At 35.6% G+C, this 19,980-nt stretch overlaps 1 protein-coding gene across 2 annotated transcripts; it reads right to left on the reverse strand.

The window, feature by feature from the left end:
- Positions 1–2,102: 2,102 nt before the first annotated feature.
- LOC140829680 (uncharacterized) lies at positions 2,103–4,661 on the reverse strand. 2 transcript variants are annotated; one of them, XM_073192985.1, is made up of 2 exons: positions 4,179–4,661; positions 2,103–2,299 (listed from the first exon to the last, which is right to left on the reverse strand). In XM_073192985.1, the coding sequence occupies exons 1-2, from the start codon at positions 4,551–4,553 to the stop codon at positions 2,174–2,176; spliced, it is 501 nt and encodes a 166-aa protein (XP_073049086.1). In that variant the 5' UTR covers positions 4,554–4,661; the 3' UTR covers positions 2,103–2,173. The 2 variants fall into 2 exon arrangements, with proteins under 2 accessions (XP_073049086.1, XP_073049087.1); XM_073192986.1 differs by having other exon boundaries at positions 2,103–2,363.
- Positions 4,662–19,980: the final 15,319 nt, after the last annotated feature.

The raw sequence follows: 19,980 nt of genomic DNA on the forward strand, positions 1-19,980 counted from the left end.
AATATTGATTTTTAAAACAAATTAAGTACAAAATTTTTCTCTCCCTTAAAATCATAATCCCCTTGTATTTTTGAAAGTTTTGAAATTAAATTAACAAAAATGGATAGATAACCAATATAACATATACGCTAAATTTTCAACTCAATCTAAATATTTATGAAACATATTCAACACATAGATGTATAAATTGAGCAATTAAGTTTCAACAAGAATACAAATTTAAACCCAAAAGTTTCAAGCAACACAAAATCAAGATATGTCTGTCAACCCAATATTCATTAAACATTAAATAGATTCCCTTATTGGTTACACTACAAAAAAATGAATTTTCGCAAAGCTCAATTCAAATTTCCACAGCGCGCATTGCACACTGTACAATTAAAAGCTATTGAAAGGTATCGGTAATGACATCACGTAATGCAAGCTGCGGAAAAGCTAATAGACAGCGCACATTGCACGCCGTGGAAAATAGCATCGACAGCGTGTACTGCATGCCGAAGATAATAGCATCGACATCGTACACTTGCCCTCCGTTAAAAATTTATTGACAACACATTTTGCAGGCTGCGAATAAGATAATGACAACACACAATTTTCATCATGGATAGCCTTGTATGATTCTGTTGTAATAGAAATTTCAACCAACTAAATTGAGAAATTAAAATGAAGATATAAACAAAAAAATTCCAATTTCATTCATGAAAAACAAAAAATTGAGTTCAATTTTAACATTAATTCACTCGTAAATTTAATAAAAATAATTTTTTTCATTGTACCAACACAGAAGGTCTCAAGTTCATATGGATTCGTTTACTATTGTTGTTGCTGTTGTTATCTTCTACTTTATCTGAAGTAATATTGTTTCTTGAAGAAGCATTCGTGTTCGTTGTTCTTGGAGAAGAACAGAAAGGCTTGCTCGAGATGTTCGTCGTTACTAATCCTTTTCATATGAACAGCTAGCTAGTGCCAAAAATTCCTCACAATTAAGAGCATCGTTCCCGTCAAAAGCAGCCTATATACCTACTGTAAGGAATTGTTGTTGTACAGGAAATAAATATAAAAACATTATTATAATGTGTGTATCAGAAGTTAGTGTTGTGTCCAGTGTTGTCAACACTGTACGCAACACGGCAGCGGAAGTTAAGTGTTTAACACACAAATATAACTTTAATAAATTAACACCAGATTTAAATTATGCACAAGTACGAATACTTGTGCGATGCCTCATGGCAAAAAATTCACTAGAAAAATTATGTAAATCGTTTACACCAAAACAATACTAGTGAGAAAACAAAACCAAATTCCTTGACACTCCAAGGATTAAAAATGCATCAAAATAAACCACATAAAAACTAGATGCATAAAATAAAAACGTATTGCTTAAAACAAACACAACCACTCTTCGTCCAACACTCTGCGTCAGTGTTGTCTCCGAGTGTTGGCAACACCAATCGGCAACACGGAAAATATGTGAATCAATCACTCAAACACTTCACACGAAAATCTCCAATACTGAACTTGTGTGTTCAGAAAATGCTCCAGCAGCTTTCTGCGTTGCAAAGTGATCAATCGATCACACGAAAACTTCTCATCAAAAATAGGTTCGGCTTTTGTATATTCTTCTATGTAAGAACTCCTCTGCCGACCTTCCCGAAGACTCCCAAAAACTCCAGCAGCTTCTCTTCATAACAAAGTGATCCACAATCACACAAAACTTCAGCACCTACACAATAAAGTGACAACCCGATCACATAAAAATGTAGAGCAAATATATGTTGGACTTTTGTAATTTCTTCTATGTGAAAAGCTTCCTAGTCCAACTCTCTCCTCTCCAAAAACCCCACTGTACGGCTGCAAGGGTATCCATATTTATATCAATAGTTTGACCTAAAATTTATTCCATAAAAGTGTCCTACAAAATATGGAAACAAGATTTTCATTAGATAAAAAACACTTTCAAATAAAGATAAAATATCTTGGAGATACAAATCATATTAAAAACAAATACTATAATATCTATAGATAAATAAAGCAAGATCTCATAGTCTACAAATAAGTAAACCAAGATATTATCATTTAAATTAAATGAAGCAATATTTGATAATCTAGAAAGGCAAAATCATAAATTGATAATATCAATTTAGCAAAATAATAAAGGAATAAAATATTCCTTTCAATCTCCCCCTTTTTGCCTTTCTGGACAAAACATCCAAAAATGATAATCTTGGTTAGCATCGCAGTCAGTTAAGCTCCCCCTGCATTGGAGTGTGTCTCCCCCTGAGTCAAAGTTCATCTCCCCCTGAATTAAACATGTTAGAGCACTGGTGTTGTTGACAGTGTTGTCAACACCATCATTAGAACACCTGAAAACATAAGAAGTCATACGAATGAGAAATTCATTAATCATGTAAAGCAACCTAAAAAGAGCATTAAAGACAGAGTATAAGTATTCATTCAAGCTCAGCAACTCCAGATACTTAGCATCATTCTTTTGCATTTTTGGTCCTCATACTCCCCCTTTTTGGCCAGAATGTAAGCCAAGTTCCAAAATCAGACTATAACAAAACATATGTGCTCTTACTCTAACAAAAACAATACACCGATTCAATCCTTCAGCTTCAAAAAAAAACCGCATGGTAAATGTAATATTTCCGAAATTTACCCAAAACACTCATAACGATTCTATCCCAAAATCAAACACTAAAATTGATTCAAACTCGTGTTACGACGATTTCAAAAGAAAATCCAGTAAAACCCACGTCGATTATAACTCACTGACACAAGTATACACATAAATTCAAAATCTAGATAATCAAGGTTTTTATCAACTGTCATAGGTCAACACTGATATGTCACTGCACATGATGAATTCACGAAACAAAAGTCAATATGCATGTCCTAAATATGCCTCCAATATGATGAATTATCAAAATGTCAGGCAATGTATAAACTGTGCTATGACAGAACTTGGTGTTGGCAACACCTTCTGGCAACACCACCGAGTTTTATTCAAACTTCCACAAATTTTTTTCTTTGATTCAGAAATGGTAGCTCCCACACTAGAAGAACGGTCTTCAATGGACTCCCCTAGGTAGCTTTTTCCATTACTATTTTTACTTAGAAGTGGTAGCTCCCACACTAGAAGAACGGTCTTCAATGGACTCCTCTAGGTAGCTTTTTCCATTTTCTTCTAATATTTTTTATTTACCTCTTTTCTGTTTTTCTTCTTTTGCTCACATTTTCCAAGTCATCTTTTCACTTTAGACAAGATCACGATTTTCATGACTGTCCTCAACTACTCAATGCCTTGGATTTGAGCAAAATCTATTTCTCAACATACGATTGGAAGTATGAACACTCAGGGGTACCTTTCAGAAATTTGCCTCCACTGTTCAGTCATTGCACAAATAAATAGGATGATTATGAATATGCAGTATGCCTAATATCCTAGTAATGGTCATGCAAAAACGAATGTTGTCTCTGGTGTTGGCAACACCACTGACAACACTGAACAAATGTTTTTAAAAGTACACACATGCTGAGAGATTTCCGAAGATTGGAGAATCTCTCAAAATCCAACGGTTTCGTGAATATATCAGCCAGTTGATTCTCAGTCCTAACAAATTTCAGTCGAATTATGCCTTTTTTCAACCAAATCTCGAATAAAGTGACGTCTTATGTCTATGTGTTTTGTTCGAGAGTGTTGAACATGATTCTTAGAAATGTCTATAACACTTGAGTTGTCACAATATACCATCATGCAATTGCTTAACTTGCAATCCAAGAAAGAAAGTTAGTTTTCTTACCATGCTCATTTCGAATTGTGATGACATGCAATCCACAGAGTTATTCACAAGCATTTGAGATGAATCACTGAAAATAATATCATCTACATACACTTGATAGATCAAAATATCACATTTCAGTTTTTGAATGAAAAGAGTTTTGTCAATCTCACCTCGTTTGAAGCTCAAGTTTATCAGATTGTTAGCTAACCTACCGTACCATGCTCGTGGAGCCTGTTTCATTCCATATAAGGCCTTCTTCAATTTGTAGACATGATCCACGTGGTGAGGATCTTCAAATCCCTTAGGTTGACTGACATAGGCTTCCTCATTCAAAATGCCATTATTATTATTCTTGAGTTCAATTTGAGACACAAAACACGAGTGACTTACCTGGGAAAACGTGGAGCTCATGCAGATTAAACCAATCATTTTGCGGTAGTCCACCTTTTCTTTGTTTCTTGTTTGCACACCATCATGTAATTCACCAATGATTTGTGATGATGGATGATTCTTCTGAATCTTGCTGAGAATTTCTCTTTCACAATTAATCACCACATCATCATTATCATTGTTGTCATTATCCACAGTTTCTGTTCGGTTCAGAGGCGGTGTTGTGCTTGGTGTTGCCTCACTGGTCTCAACACCGGACTCAACACTGTTTCTGGTCAGTGCCTCACTTATATCCAGCCATTCTTCTACATCAGCCTCCGGTGTTTTAACTGTTAGATCTGCAAGATCATCAAACACAACGTTAATTGATTCCATTGTAGTCCTAGTTCTCAGATTAAACACACGATAAGCACGGCCATTAGTAGAGTATCCAAGAAAGAGACATTTAACACTTTTTGAATCAAATTTAACTAGATGATCTCTATCATTCAACACATAACCTACACATCCAAAAATATGAAAATATTTAAGGTTTGGTTTTCTTCCCATTATAATCTCATATGAGGTCATTGTAGAACCACTCCTTAAATAAACACGGTTGGAAATGTGACATGCTGTATTTAAAGCTTCGGCCCAAAAACATTTTGACACATTCTTAGAACTAAGCATGACCCGAGCCATTTCTAGGATGGTTCGATTTTTCCTTTCAGCTATGCCGATTTTTTGAGGGGTCTTCGGAGATGAATAATCATGAGTGATACCTTTCTTATGGCACAAAGAAATAAAATGAAAATTTTCAAACTCCTCACCATGATCGGTTCTTATTTTAACCACCCTCATATCAAACAGATTTGTTATCCTAGCATGCAACTTCTTAAAAGCATCAAATGTATCAGATTTTTCTCTAAGAAAACTTACCCAAGTAAAATGCGAAAAATCATCAACACAAACAAACGAATATTTCTTACCACCCAAGCTCTCAACATCCATTGGACCCAGTATATCCATATGCAAAAGTTCAAGGCACTGTGTTGTCCCAAAGTGTTTGTAGATAATATGTCCATCGGGATTCTGTTAAATTTCCTGGAAAAAAAAACAACAATAAACCAGAATCAATCACTTAGTGTATCAAGCGTTGGCTCTGATACCACTTGTAAGGAATTGTTGTTGTACAGGAAATAAATATAAAAACATTATTATAATGTGTGTATCAGAAGTTAGTGTTGGGTCCAGTGTTGTCAACACTGTACGCAACACGGCAGCGGAAGTTAAGTGTTTAACACACAAATATAACTTTAATAAATTAACACCAGATTTAAATTATGCACAAGTACGAATACTTGTGCGATGCCTCATGGCAAAAAATTCACTAGAAAAATTATGTAAATCGTTTACACCAAAACAATACTAGTGAGAAAACAAAACCAAATTCCTTGACACTCCAAGGATTAAAAATGCATCCAAATAAACCACATAAAAACTAGATGCATAAAATAAAAACGTATTGCTTAAAACAAACACAACCACTCTTCGTCCAACACTCTGCGTCAGTGTTGTCTCCGAGTGTTGGCAACACCAATCGGCAACACGGAAAATATGTGAATCAATCACTCAAACACTTCACACGAAAATCTCCAATACTGAACTTGTGTGTTCAGAAAATGCTCCAGCAGCTTTCTGCGTTGCAAAGTGATCAATCAATCACACGAAAACTTCTCATCAAAAATAGGCTCGGCTTTTGTATATTCTTCTATGTAAGAACTCCTCTGCCGACCTTCCCGAAGACTCCCAAAAACTCCAGCAGCTTCTCTTCACAACAAAGTGATCCACAATCACACAAAACTTCAGCACCTACACAATAAAGTGACAACCCGATCACATAAAAATGTAGAGCAAATATATGTTGGACTTTTGTAATTTCTTCTATGTGAAAAGCTTCCTAGTCCAACTCTCTCCTCTCCGAAAACCCCACTGTACGGCTGCAAGGGTATCCATATTTATATCAATAGTTTGACCTAAAATTTATTCCATAAAAGTGTCCTACAAAATATGGAAACAAGATTTTCATTAGATAAAAAACACTTTCAAATAAAGATAAAATATCTTGGAGATACAAATCATATTAAAAACAAATACTATAATATCTATAGATAAATAAAGCAAGATCTCATAGTCTACAAATAAGTAAACCAAGATATTATCATTTAAATTAAATGAAGCAATATTTGATAATCTAGAAAGACAAAATCATAAATTGATAATATCAATTTAGCAAAATAATAAAGAAATAAAATATTCCTTTCACCTACAGAAAGAAAAGACTCAAATATCATTTGAAATAAGTAAATTGAAGCAGCCCATCAGTGTTAAGACAAATTAATTCATAATATATACTTGTAGAATCGAAAAGTAGTTGCACATCAGGATCAGGAACATGTTGTCCAATGATATTCAGATTTCAGACCATCTTTCAGTTCTCCAAAATTAAGGTTTCCATTTTTGTTCTTGTCCAATATTATATATATGAAACATTTGTTTGATTCCATGTACTTGGTCATCTGGCAAGTTGTCGGCTGCAACCTATACATATAAATGCAAAACACAAACATAAGTCTTATTTATATTATACATGAACTCCTCCTTTATCTGACAACTAACCAATTTAGAATAGAAATCATGCAGAAGTTCATATTGTTCTGTGAGATGTTTGGGAGTGATTATCAGATAATACAGTAAATTTTTTTCTAAAATCTTGGTTAATTATTTGTTAAAATAAGAATGACTCAAATAGTTTCGAGCATTTAGACTGTTCGTAAAATCGATAAGAGGATGAAAGGAGCATTTTATATGTAACTTGGGTGTGTGTGTAAGTACCAAGGACTTCTTCAACTGTGAGCCATGAGTAGGGTTTGGCTCCAGCATCCCTTTCACCAAATTCTTAGCATCTTCAGAAACTTTTGACCATGAATCCCTATCAAAAACTAATCCCTTCTTCTGTTTCTGCACTAGACAATTAATCCAACCCCCTCTTTCATTTCAGAAATCATTTTTTCATGAGACTATGATCTTCCCATGCACAAATCATATACACCCTTAGTTAAGGATCATAGTTTTCACAAGTAACAGTAGAAGTATTTTTTTATTTTTTTTGAAAAATTTGAAAACAGCTCCAAAAAAATACTTTACAATAGTGTTAGCTAATTTTTTTTTAAAAAAAATTAAAATTATATATTTTAGAAGTTTTAATCTAAAATATCGTTCTTTAAAATCCGAAAATAATTTAAGGAGAAAAAGAACAAGAAATATTGATCATTTAATGCCAAAAATGATTAGGAAAATTAGTTAATTTTAATCCTCTAAATTGAAATGTTTCGTCCTCTATCTAAACATTTAAAAGTTGAATTTTCTTATGTAATTTTGGTTTTTTTGGGTTTTTTGTTCTATTTTCGTAGTGTGCTAATGAGACTAATAGTTTTTTGATGTCACATTAATATTTATTCAGGCGAAATAAGACTATCAACCAATGAAAAGAATGTTACAAGACTAAACTCGATTTGACAAGTTAGAAAACAAAAATAGAGAATAAGAAAGCTTACATGACAAATTTTAATAATTTGACAGTTTTTTTCTATTTGTAATTATCCAATTATGAATAGTTGCACCTCTTGATTGTCATGTGATAAGAATTGTTTATGTTGTTTTTATGGATTGTCTGCGGAATGGACTGATACACAAACGTACCTACTTCAAAAACCAATTTACAGCATGCAAAAGATACACACAAACACACAATATATATATTTGGGAAAATAATTTTTTTGTCAATTGATTTGTCTAATTTTTTTTCATTCATTAAGTTTTCAAATATTGATTTTGGTAAATTAACTTTTAATTTTCGATTATTTAAGTTTAAATGTTGACGTGACACCTAAAAATATTGACGTGACATTGAAAAATACTGACGTATCATCGAAAATTGAACATTTGGACCAAAATTGCCAAAATTGAAGAGTTAGTGTACCAAAAACCAAAATTTAAAAACTTAGTCAACCAAAACAAAAAATTGGACAAATTAATGAGCTAAAAAAAGTATTTTCCAACCAATTTTAAACATAAACCTACTTGCAATATCTGGGATGCAGAGATGGCGCCAAACGAACCAAGGCCGGTGGGGGCGACAGCCCTCTCGATTTTTTATTTTTATAAAGTAATGTGCTAGAAATTTCATGCTATCAGGACCACACCAATTTATTTATATAAGCATTTTCACTGTAAGTTCTTGATCCTAATTTATAGCCGAGTTGAAGTATTTCTGCAGGGATTTTGCGTGAATATGGCATACCTAGATAAATAAATAAAAATAAAAATAAATAAAAATAAAGGTGGTGCTTGGTCCATTGGATGAGATAACTGAAGTACCTGTAATTAGAATGACAAAAAAGATGGAAGATAAGAATAAATAATACATAGTGATAAAATATCTGGCTTTTTTATGAATTTATTAAAATCGTGATTAATTTTTTATATTATGTTTTATTTATCAAAACATCTCTGTCAAGTGTCACATTTATGGATATCCAATTTTCTATTTTTCGGAAAAGAATGGCTCATATCCAATTCATTAAATTTTTTAGGCCAACCAACTATATTATATCATCATTATATGTTTTAAAAATAGTTGATTTTGATCTATATTTATAAAATAATTAAATATCATCAAAGTGCATGCTAATACGTAGAGCTTTTATATTGTCCTGGATCAAATAACTAAAAGTATACAACCATAACCGCATGCTATTCAACTCGATAAATGATAACCACTTGGACAGTTGAAGAGAAGGTTGTTCAGTATATCATCAAATGATCATCAATATACAAATCTGTATAAGGAACATTTCCTGCATGCTACCAATAGAACATGACTTTAAGATACATATTTTATTCAATTTTTTGTTTTTTTGTTTTTTTTTTTTTGTTTTTTAATAGAAGTACGAGTAACAAGAATACATTCCTGATCAGGCCATAACCACCCCGATTGCGATGAGGAGACAGGCCATTGTGCCAGCAGTCCACGCCACAAGCGGTACAACAGTCACTCCAAGGGCCAGAATGATTGCTGATGACATAGCTACTGCTCCAAGTTTTGCCATAATGCCCGATAGCTTGGGCTTGACATGGCGCAATCCAATGCCTAAAAGTAGAAATGAAATACCAAACACAGTTGCAACAGCCGCAAAATTGGCAGTCCATGAAAAGTGAGCGGACCCAGAAAAAGCTCTGCTCACCAGCGTTCCAGCAGCCTGCGCAGCGATGGCCAGTGTCGTCTCGCTGATCGTAGAGTTATCTCGTTTCTTTGTTGTATTTGCAGGTTCGCCACCTGTGTGTTCTTTCCGTTGCTGCTGGTCAACAAACAGATGGAACATCGATGGATACGTAGGGTTCCCGTGGCGAATTTATCCGGTTGGTGGGCATCTCCTGTTTCCTTCCATGGAGGTCGCCGCCGCTTACATTCTCTTCATATTCCTGGTCAACAACAGATGGAATGTCGATGGATAGGCATTGAACCGGTGGAGAATTTATCCCGTTGCAGAAATCATTTATGATTTCATGAGTGGACATTCCTGAACATTTATTTCTCTTTGGTTCTTCCCTTTTCAGGGGAAAACCATCAATAGGCCCTTTTCTATGCTCACCCATTGAATACTTGTGGAGCTTCTGAGTGTGAGCTAGACCCTTCACCACAATTGTGGGAATCATCACGACCTCTTCTTTCGGACAGAAGATCAGATATTACTGCGTAAAGCTCGTCGGAAGATTTGAAGACGAAGTGCTTGTTCGGCATATCAGACCAACTATTTTCAGCTTCAGCGGGTAAATAAAAATTCGTCTGCCGAAGAAGGCCCAGAAAATTCATCAGAATCAGTATATTCTCTTCAGGGAGAACATAACGTCTGTCGTCAGGCGGGTTTAGAGTTTTTTGAGCTTCAATCCTTCCGCTCAAATACGGAAGAAGAAGGGCCAAAAAATTCATCAAAATCAGTTTATGTTCTTCAAGGAGAATATAACTTCTGTCATCACTATTAACTACACGAGTGCCAGGCGATGGACGGCGCACCGGTTCCATGTTCAGTTAATGTCAGTCAATCTTAGATGATTAACGTGAATTTTAGTGCCAGTTTGAGTAAATGAGTGCTTTTTTTTTTCTTTTTTTTTTTTGACGAGAGTAAATGAGTGCTTGAGCTATGACAAGTGGGATGATGTATTTATACGCTATATTCCGAATATTATTAATTTTTTTAAAAAAAACTTTTGAGTTTTGTTTTAATGTGAAATTTTATTTTATTTTATTTTATTAATAGCGGATTCTATTTATTTTTACAGTATACTAAATAATAAATATATAATCTACTCTCCCAATTTTTATATTAATAAATATATAATCTACACTCCCGATTTTTATATAACAGTAATAATGTTAAAAAAATAGAAACTTTATATAATAATAATAATAACATAATAAAAGCCACAATAATCAAAAGTATATATTTTTCATTTACACTCTCGATATATTATTTCCAAATTGATGTTTTTTAAGTTTTATTTCTATGCAATACAAGAAAAATGGATATCACCACTTTATTGTCGTTGTTTTTTGTTTTTGTTTTTTGTTTCAAAGAATATCAAACTTTCATTAACACGACTCACCGGGAGCTTCGCTTTTGCGAGTAAAATCTCGGAAGCTACCCTTCATCTCTGTTCCGAACCAACTCACAGGGAGCTTCGCTTTTGCGAGCAAATACTCGGAAGCTACCCTTCATCTCTGTTCCGAACCAACTCACTGGGATCTTCGATTTTCCATTGGGGAGATTTTATCACCTACACATTTGTCTGGATCTCACACCAAATGAACCGTGGATATCCATTTGCTCTTGAAAAGTTTAAGCAAATTGATACACCATAAGAGCCCGGATCATGGATGACCCGAGATATTAATTAGATAGCCCAAATCAGAGTTAATATGCGGGATGATTTTTTCAGCAGCCGGGCAGGTGAATGCCGGGACATCTTCTCCGTGGGTTACCTGACGCCCGGGCTCTCATGCAAGTTCCCGGGAAGCTTTCCACTCGGGTTACCTTGAGAAGTGCATCTCACTCGAGTGAGTCGGTATGGACTACCTTATGCTTGACAATCAATAATGTCAGAACCACAGGGGTTTGGTGTGTCAGAGAAGTCATCAGAAGCAAGGTATGGGCATCCATATTACTATAATCAGCATGTGAGCACTGAAAACAATGTAATAATCGGATTTCCTCCTATAAATAGCAGGTATGCATCTCATTTAAAAGATTCTGAACTTATATATATAACTTTTATATATCTTCAAACATTCATGTATATTCACTCACATAAATAGCAGCCATATCTTCAAGCATTCACGTAAATTCACTCACATATATAGCTTTTATCCTTCATCTTCAACCTGCTGACTTAAGCATCGGAGTAGTCACGCCAGACACCCCTCCGGTGCATATTCGCGAGTTCTCTTCATTGTTTGCAGGTTATATTTGAAGGCATATTACCATATATCTTCCTTACTCATTTTCCTAAAACACAACTTTCATCATAATTTGGTGGATTGCCCCGACCCGGCTCACCCGATTCACCCGTATATCATCATTGGCGCCGTATGTGGGAACTTGAGTGTAAGACGAAGACATGGCTCCTACAAGAAGGACAAATCAAGATACTTCCCGGGTTCCTGGAGATGATGCATGTGTCTCTGGACAAGGTGGTCCCTCCACCTGTTATCACTTTATCTCCGGAAGATTTGGATCGGATTATATCCGAGGCAGTAGAGAAGGTTGTAGCAAGGAGGGATCCTTCTAACCATGCTACACAGCCTGGAGAAGAGCATGAGGTAAGGGAGGAAGAAGTAAGGATGGAAGAGAGGGAGTCCAGTGTCTGTTCTAAATCTCCGACTGTGGCCGAGGAGTTGGAAGAATTATGGCAGAAGATGAAGGTCCTGGAAGGACAAATGGAGAGTCGAGTCCATGCTCAGGCAGTCACTAGAGGATGCCTTTTTGTTGATGGTATAATCCGGGAACCTCTGCCCGGGAATTTTCACTCTGTCAAAGTCAAGGATTATGATGGCAGTACAGACCCTGAAGAAAATTTGTCCAGGTTTGAGAACATGGTCATGCTGCACTGTTATGCTGATAAGATCAAGTGCAAAGTATACCTGACCACTTTGGTTGACTCAGCCCATAGATAGTTTGAGAGATTGGCCCTCAGAGTATACATTCTTTCGAAGATTTCCAAAAGATATTTCTACATCAATTCAACAGCAACAAAAAGTACAGAATGACTAATTTTAGTCTTTTTGAAGTAAAACAAATCCCGGAAGAAAGTTTGAAAGCTTATGTAAAATCCAAGATTTGGTTTAATCATGATAATATTTGGTAATTGTAGGATACTAGAATTTTTGCAAATCGTCGGGTGTCTATCTCATTTTAAGATGTAAGATTTGCAAGATTTTCTAAAGGTTGAGTAGATAATTCTATCGTGTATATATTTTTGAACTTGGAGCAGATAAAAGATCTAAGATTCGATATAATAGTGAGGTACCAGGATAAAGATCAAGCCAAGGATAATACAATCCCTAAAATTCGAATTTCCATAATGTATATATTATACAATTTCGAAATTTACTTGGATGAAAGATTTGGATTTCGGTTATCACCCAAGATCATGGATAGATCACGATTCTAGATAAAGATTTGATTCAGAATTCAAATGCGCGATATCACTTGATCACTATAGCAGCCAACCTCTATAAATAATATGGCCCTGTATCTCGAAATTCACACCTCAAAACTCAGCATATTTTCGGGTTTCTTCCCCCTAGTCTCCCTGTGCCGAGTAGCGAAGCGCTGTTGCAATCCAGCCACCGAAGTAGCAATTTCGAAAATTCCAGTGCAAGAAGACCCATTTCATTCACGTTTTTCTAGCAAGATCTAAGGTAAGTGGGCTGTTTTAAATGGTTCAATTTTCGAGTTATGCATTTTCGTTTTTATGAAAATTTGGTCGAGCACCGTCGTTGTGTCTCTACGTTTTCAATTTTTGGTACGTTTAAGTGTTGGCACTGTGAGGATTCCCTGAAAATTGATGGAATTCCAACATATGGCCCTTCAAGGTGGGATAGAACCTTTTTATGGCATCGCTCTCTTAGAGGATTAAAACTTAGGGATTGATATCAGTAAACCATAGAAGGTGGAAAAATCGCAGTATTGTTATGTTATGAATACGATGTTACGTTACGAAAAGTATGATGTATGTATGTCCTTTTTTCGAAAATAGAAATAAATATTTTTTTATGTGCTCGATACACCCCCAATTGCTGAGTATTTCCCAAAATACTCATCTCTTACTCTCCCATCCTCAGATAAGTCCGAAGAACATGTCGAAGAAGGAATCTGAACAATTCTGGGACGGGTGATTTTCAAGTTTAGTAGTCATGTTATTTCGAAGTTGTTATCTAGTTATTTCCTTGTAAAATGTTTCTGTATTTAATTCTTTTCAGTTGTAAAGACATTGGTATTTTTTTGAGATTTATAAAATAAATTAGTTTTCATTTTATATTGTACTCGAGGATGTTTGTTTTTTATTGTGTGATTGATAAATAACGCCGATGTCGACTAACCCAATTCTCGAGGCGTGACAGCTTACATCCGAAGATTCAATCGTGTTGCGTTGGATGTCCATTCTTTTGCCCCCGAGACCAACACTACTGCATTCACCCAAAGGCTGAGGGAAGGAGAATTTTTCCAATCATTAACCAAGAAGACACCCGGGGATTTTGAAGATCTGTTGGCCCGGACAGAGAAGTACATTAATATGGAGGAGCGCAGAAACAAAAGAGGGATGTGTTGGGGAGAGAGAGAGAGAGAGAGAGAAACAAAAGAGGAATGTGTTGGGGAGAGAGAGAGAGAGACGCAGAAACAAAAGAGGGAATAACGCCGATGTCGACTAACCCAATTCTCGAGGCGTGACAGCTTACATCCGAAGATTCAATCGTGTTGCGTTGGATGTCCATTATTTTGCCCCCGAGACCAACACTACTGCATTCACCCAAAGGCTGAGGGAAGGAGAATTTTTCCAATCATTAACCAAGAAGACACCCGGGGATTTTGAAGATCTGTTGGCCCGGACAGAGAAGTACATTAATATGGAGGAGCGCAGAAACAAAAGAGGGATGTGTTGGGGAGAGAGAGAGAGAAACAAAAGAGGAATGTGTTGGGGAGAGAGAGAGAGAGACGCAGAAACAAAAGAGGGATGTGTTGGGGAGAGAGAGAGAGAAACAAAAGAGGGATGTGTTAGAGAGAGAGAGAGAGAGAGAGAGAGAGAGAGAGGGGCAACCCAGAGCATTCTTTTCATCACGTGCATTTTAAAATTGCCCCGGACCGGGATGTCCAAGAGTGTAGCAGGGACATGCCCTCCCCTCAACAATTTACCAGGCCTGGGAAGAAGTGATTTTGTACCCTTCAGAAAGTGTATTACCATAACACAGAAGACTGTCGAACGCTAAAGAGAGATTATGTCTCGTCCGTTGTCCAGGGCCATTATCCACCAAGTAAAAGGTCAACATTGCCACCTTGGCAGCTCGGCAGCCAGGACCCTGTGCCGAGGAAGATTCAAGAGGTGCCCTGAGTGGGAGGAGGAATAGTGAGCCCAAGAGGAAAAAAGCCTCACCCCCTGCCGTGGGTGTAATTAAGATGATATCGAGAGGTTCTACTGATGGTGATTCTAATCGGGCTTGGAAGTCAAGGGGTTTGAGAGATTGTATAGAAGTAGAGGGAGTGAGGAGGAGTGAAACGGTTATTAGCTTTGGCCTAGAAGATCTTAAGGCGTCAATCTTCCCCACAATGATGTCTTGGTAATTCAAGTCAGGCCATTATATATTATTAATTTTTTTAAAAAAAAAATTAGAGTTTTGTTTTAATGTTAAAAATTATATTTTTATTAATAGCGGATTCTATTTAGTTTTACAGTATACTAAATAATAAATATATAATATACTATCCAAATTATTAGATAACAATAATAATGTTAAAAAAATAGAAACTTTTATATAATAATAACATAATTAAAGCCAGAATAATCAGAATTATATATTTTTCATTTACACTCTCGATATATTATTTTCAAATTGATGTTTTTTAAGTTTAAATACCAAAAAAATGGATATCATATCACCACTTTATTGTCGTGGTTTTTTGTTTTTTTTTGTTTTTATCAAATAAGATCAAACTTTCATTAACACGACTCACCGGGAGCTTCGCTTTTGCGAGTAAAATCTCGGAAGCTACCCTTCATCTCTGTTCCGAACCAACTCACAGGGAGCTTCGCTTTTGCGAGCAAATACTCGGAAGCTACCCTTCATCTCTGTTCCGAACCAACTCACCGGGATCTTCGGTTTTCCATTGGGGAGATTTTATCACCTACACATTTGTCTGGATCTCACACCAAATGAACAGTGGATCTCCATTTGCGCGTGAAAAGTTAAAGCACATGCATATGAATCTTCTCGGAAATGTCCTGCAAATTATGTCGGAACATATATCCATACACTAGTCTCCTTTCACAAAATAACTTTACTGCAACAACCTTTATTCCTATTTCCTCCGCGAGCTCTCGAGTTCGAGAACCTTCTCTCCCAACTCAAAAAAAAAAATGATGTCACAGTATCTGGATTACCTCTCTGAAATTTCGGAGAATGTCGCCCTTTACATAAAAAAAAAAAGAAAGACAGAAAAAAGAGAGAGCTACATCTTAACCATCAGCGGGGCCTCGCACCTCTTTAATTAGTGACTTTTTCTCGGAATATAATATCTCTAGTTCAATTATTTTAATATTGTAAATCGTGTAATTTAATTTGATGAATAGAGCTAGATTGATAAAATAAGATCTATATTCCTATTTTACTTTTATTTAATTAATGTTTTAATAAGATATAAACAATTGTTGGAAAAAACTAATGTATTTGATGGACAGAATAGGCGGCAACCTTTGTATTTGGGAAATATTGGGAGCAAGTAAAGAAGTTGTGGGGACAAGGCGCCGCTCACAAATTAGCATAAATCTTCTATCCCCACCGGCCTGTCCATTTTACATGTTCGATTGGAGAAAGTAATGTAATGATATTTGCGGAGAAAACCCCGTTTAAACCTCTCCTTTTCGATAGCCCCTCGTTTATCAGAGAAATATTACTGAAAAACAGGGTGGTTTGTAATGCAGCAATTGTTGCATTTACGGCCGCTGTTTTACCTGTGCTGCCCCGCCAACGACCACCGGGCACAAATGGGATCAACGTCGGGGTTCAGGCGATACTCTTCGGAAGTTACTCTGCGTTCGTGATCTGCCTCATGTTCGCCTTCGCTTGTGCTTTCACCTCCATGGTTCTTCTGCCAAAGAGGCCAAAGGCTTCAAGATTGCTCCATATCAGCGCTGCCTTTTGGCTCTCTTCTGCTTTCACTTGTCTGTTCTTATTCTCGCAACTGTCTGTCCTTGACGGATCAACCCAGGCTTGATCGTTTTGGGTCGACAAGCCATGTGTTCTGATTCAACGGGCTTTATTCAAGTCATATGTGAATTATATCTTGTGTTTCCTTGTCCAGTGTTTTATGTTGGGATTGTATTTGAATTGAATGAATGGTCATTGCACTGATTCTGATTTGTTTGGGAATTTGTTAGATCTTAAAAATGATCTATATAAAATTTATCATTTCTGGAAGTAGGTGTTGATGCAGCTCATATTATGGAATTTAATACCACACTTTGACAAATAATTAACACATGATTTGAGTTAGTCGAAAATAGTTTATTTGATTATGTGAGCGATGATGTTTTATTTTTTGTTTTCTTTCTTAAACTTCACTTATAAATACTCATTCATTTTTCATTCCAAAATCAAATCAAAAAACAAAATCCTCTCATCTTCAATCACAAGTGTAGAAGTGAAAAAAATAATTTAATATGAGATTTCTTAAAGAGTGTTTATCTTTGGAAGAAATATGATGAGTTGAGAGAATAATAGCGTTAAAATTAGAGTGTTATAAGTGAAATAATTTGTATTCTTGATTTTCTTTTCTTCTTTGTTATTAATAAAGATGTGAACTACTTGAAAGGTTTAGAGTCTTCGTAGCTGAATTTTGGGATGAACCACTATAAATATTGATGTTCATCTTATTTAATTATTGATATTACTTGAGATATTTTGCTGTAAAGTTTCACAAGTATTCCATGATATATCAACTATTGGTATCAGAGCTAGTTCTCAAATATTTTATGAAGTCATCGTATGCTCTGTGGTTGCAATTTAGCCTAAACATCCAATCATAAAAGACTTTTTAGACAGTATTAGAGAAGTGGTTCTTTTGTGTTCAGACTTTGACGAATAATTCTTTGATAATAGTCACAAAATATGGAAGTACACACAACCAAGATGATTATCTTTAATGTCTGTAACTATCAACTCTGTACAAGTAAGATGACATATCTTCTATTCGTCACCAAGATGAACCAACAGGTGTTCAGCGAGTCTAAGCCCGATGATAAATCAGATGCCGAATGGAACTTTAAGCACAAGTAAGTCTGTGTTTACATCCGACAATTTGTTGATGAAACACGTATAATTACATTCGTTATAGGCCACATTCTCGTACGCGCGCGGACAAATTTGAAGACACTGTGGCTCCAAAAGTTGCAACAACAAATTGTTTTATTTGAGCAAGCTTGTCCAGGTTCGATACAAAGAATGGTTTCTAGTCGCACATCATCTTAACGAAATTCAAAATTCTTTGAGCAGTTATCAAGTATGAGCATAAAACTTGATGACAGTGTGATAGTTATGGTTGTGTTAGCTTCATTATCAGAGTCTTGGGAGACTCTGAAGGTATAACTCATGAACACAACACTAGGAAGAGTCATGAGTATAGACTTCATCAAGAGTGACATGATCTTGAATGAAAAAATGAGACGGAGATTTCAAGGAGCTTATGCCTCACAATCAAATGCTTTGACTGTTAAGTCAAGTGGGAAAAGCAGGATAAAAAATAACACAAATCAGCATCCATTGAGAAGCAAGTAATCGGTATATATGCCAGCATAAAGTGTTATCGCTATGGAGAAAACAAAAATATTAAAAATTACTGCCGGCAACGGCAGGCAAACATGAAACCAGTTATGAGCAAACAAACGTCATTGACAAATTCAATGTTGTTTATGAGCTAGAGCAGGAGTCCATAGACCATAAATTCGACAACTAAAGAATCTATTTGGGTGATCAATAGGGGAGTAATAGTCCACGTCACATCTCGAAAAGAATGCTTCACATCCTACAAACAAGAAAACTTTGGCGTGGTCAAGATAGGGAACAACGACTTATCCAGAATTGTGGGAAATGAAGGTATGATCTTGAGTACCAAGGATGGCTCTAAACTGATCCTGAAAGATTTCAAGCATGTGCCAGATATGTGCCTGAGTCTGATATCAGTCAAAAGACTCGATGAATAGGTTTCCGCACAACCTTCAGAATGGAGGTAGGCAAAGATTTCAAGGGAATCACTTGTGGTCGAAAAGAGATTAAAGATGCCGAAGTTGTATATAGTTAAGGATAAAGTTGTGAACTGCGCAACGGAATACAACTCAACAAAGTTGTGGCACCGACGTCTTAGCCGCATAAGTGAAAAGAATCTTATACGCTTTGTGAGCAAGAAAATTCTGGCCGATATAAAGCATGTTCATATGAAACAATGCATGAATTGCTTAGCCAAAAAATAAAACATGATATCATTCAAAAGTTCACCTTCTAGCAGAGTCAATAAAATTTTAGATCTGGCGCGGAAGGTAGGGTCCACTGTGGCATCGACTCACATAAATCTGAGTGTAGTTGGGGTTCACTCAGACCTATGTGGGACGATGCCATTGTCGCTCCGATTACGACGTTCTAACAAACCATTCAACCGGGGTGTGGTAGTGGGATCTACTGTGAGAGAATCTCATTTTTCTTAAGTTAGTTTGAAATTCAGCACTTAAGTATTTTTCACCTCGATAAGATCGAAGTGTTTTAATATTCTTTCCTAATTGTTTTTCTAATTCACCTCTGAATTCTTTGACATTTTCAAATGTTTCAGACATATATTTCATTAAATATACATACATATATCTCGAGAAGTCATCGGTAAAGATAATCAAAAAGGATTGGTCGTATCTCATGCTAACATTTAGTAGCTCTTACACATATGTATAGATCAAATCCAATAGATCATGTGCACGTTCCACTTTCCCTATGAAAGAGATTTTGGTTATCTTTTATTTCAGACATGACTCAAATGTTTCAAAAGATTTTATCTCTGACATGTCAAACATGTTCTCTTCCACTATCTTGTGCATCTTTCATTGAGAAATATGTCATATACTTGATTTAAACTATCTTTTTTAATAGTTGATATCATGTTTGCTTGGACATCTTTAGTTGGAATATTTTATTTTTAAGTTATAAAAATCGTTTGTAATTCGTCTGTTCCAACTAAGCATTCATTTTTGTAAATATTGCAAACACATTTCGCAAGTAAACAAGAAAATCTATATTTATCAAGCATAAAAATGGAAAAAAAATTATTTTTAACTAAGTCAGGAACATATAAAACATATTTTAAAAGTAACTTAAATTTATTATTTGATACTAAGTAAATGTCTCCTACGGCCTTCGCATTAACTCTTGCTCAGTTGTCCATCCTGATGA

Source organism: Primulina eburnea, chromosome 4 (assembly GCF_022965805.1).
Source record: "Primulina eburnea isolate SZY01 chromosome 4, ASM2296580v1, whole genome shotgun sequence".
Taxonomy (NCBI): domain Eukaryota; kingdom Viridiplantae; phylum Streptophyta; class Magnoliopsida; order Lamiales; family Gesneriaceae; genus Primulina; species Primulina eburnea.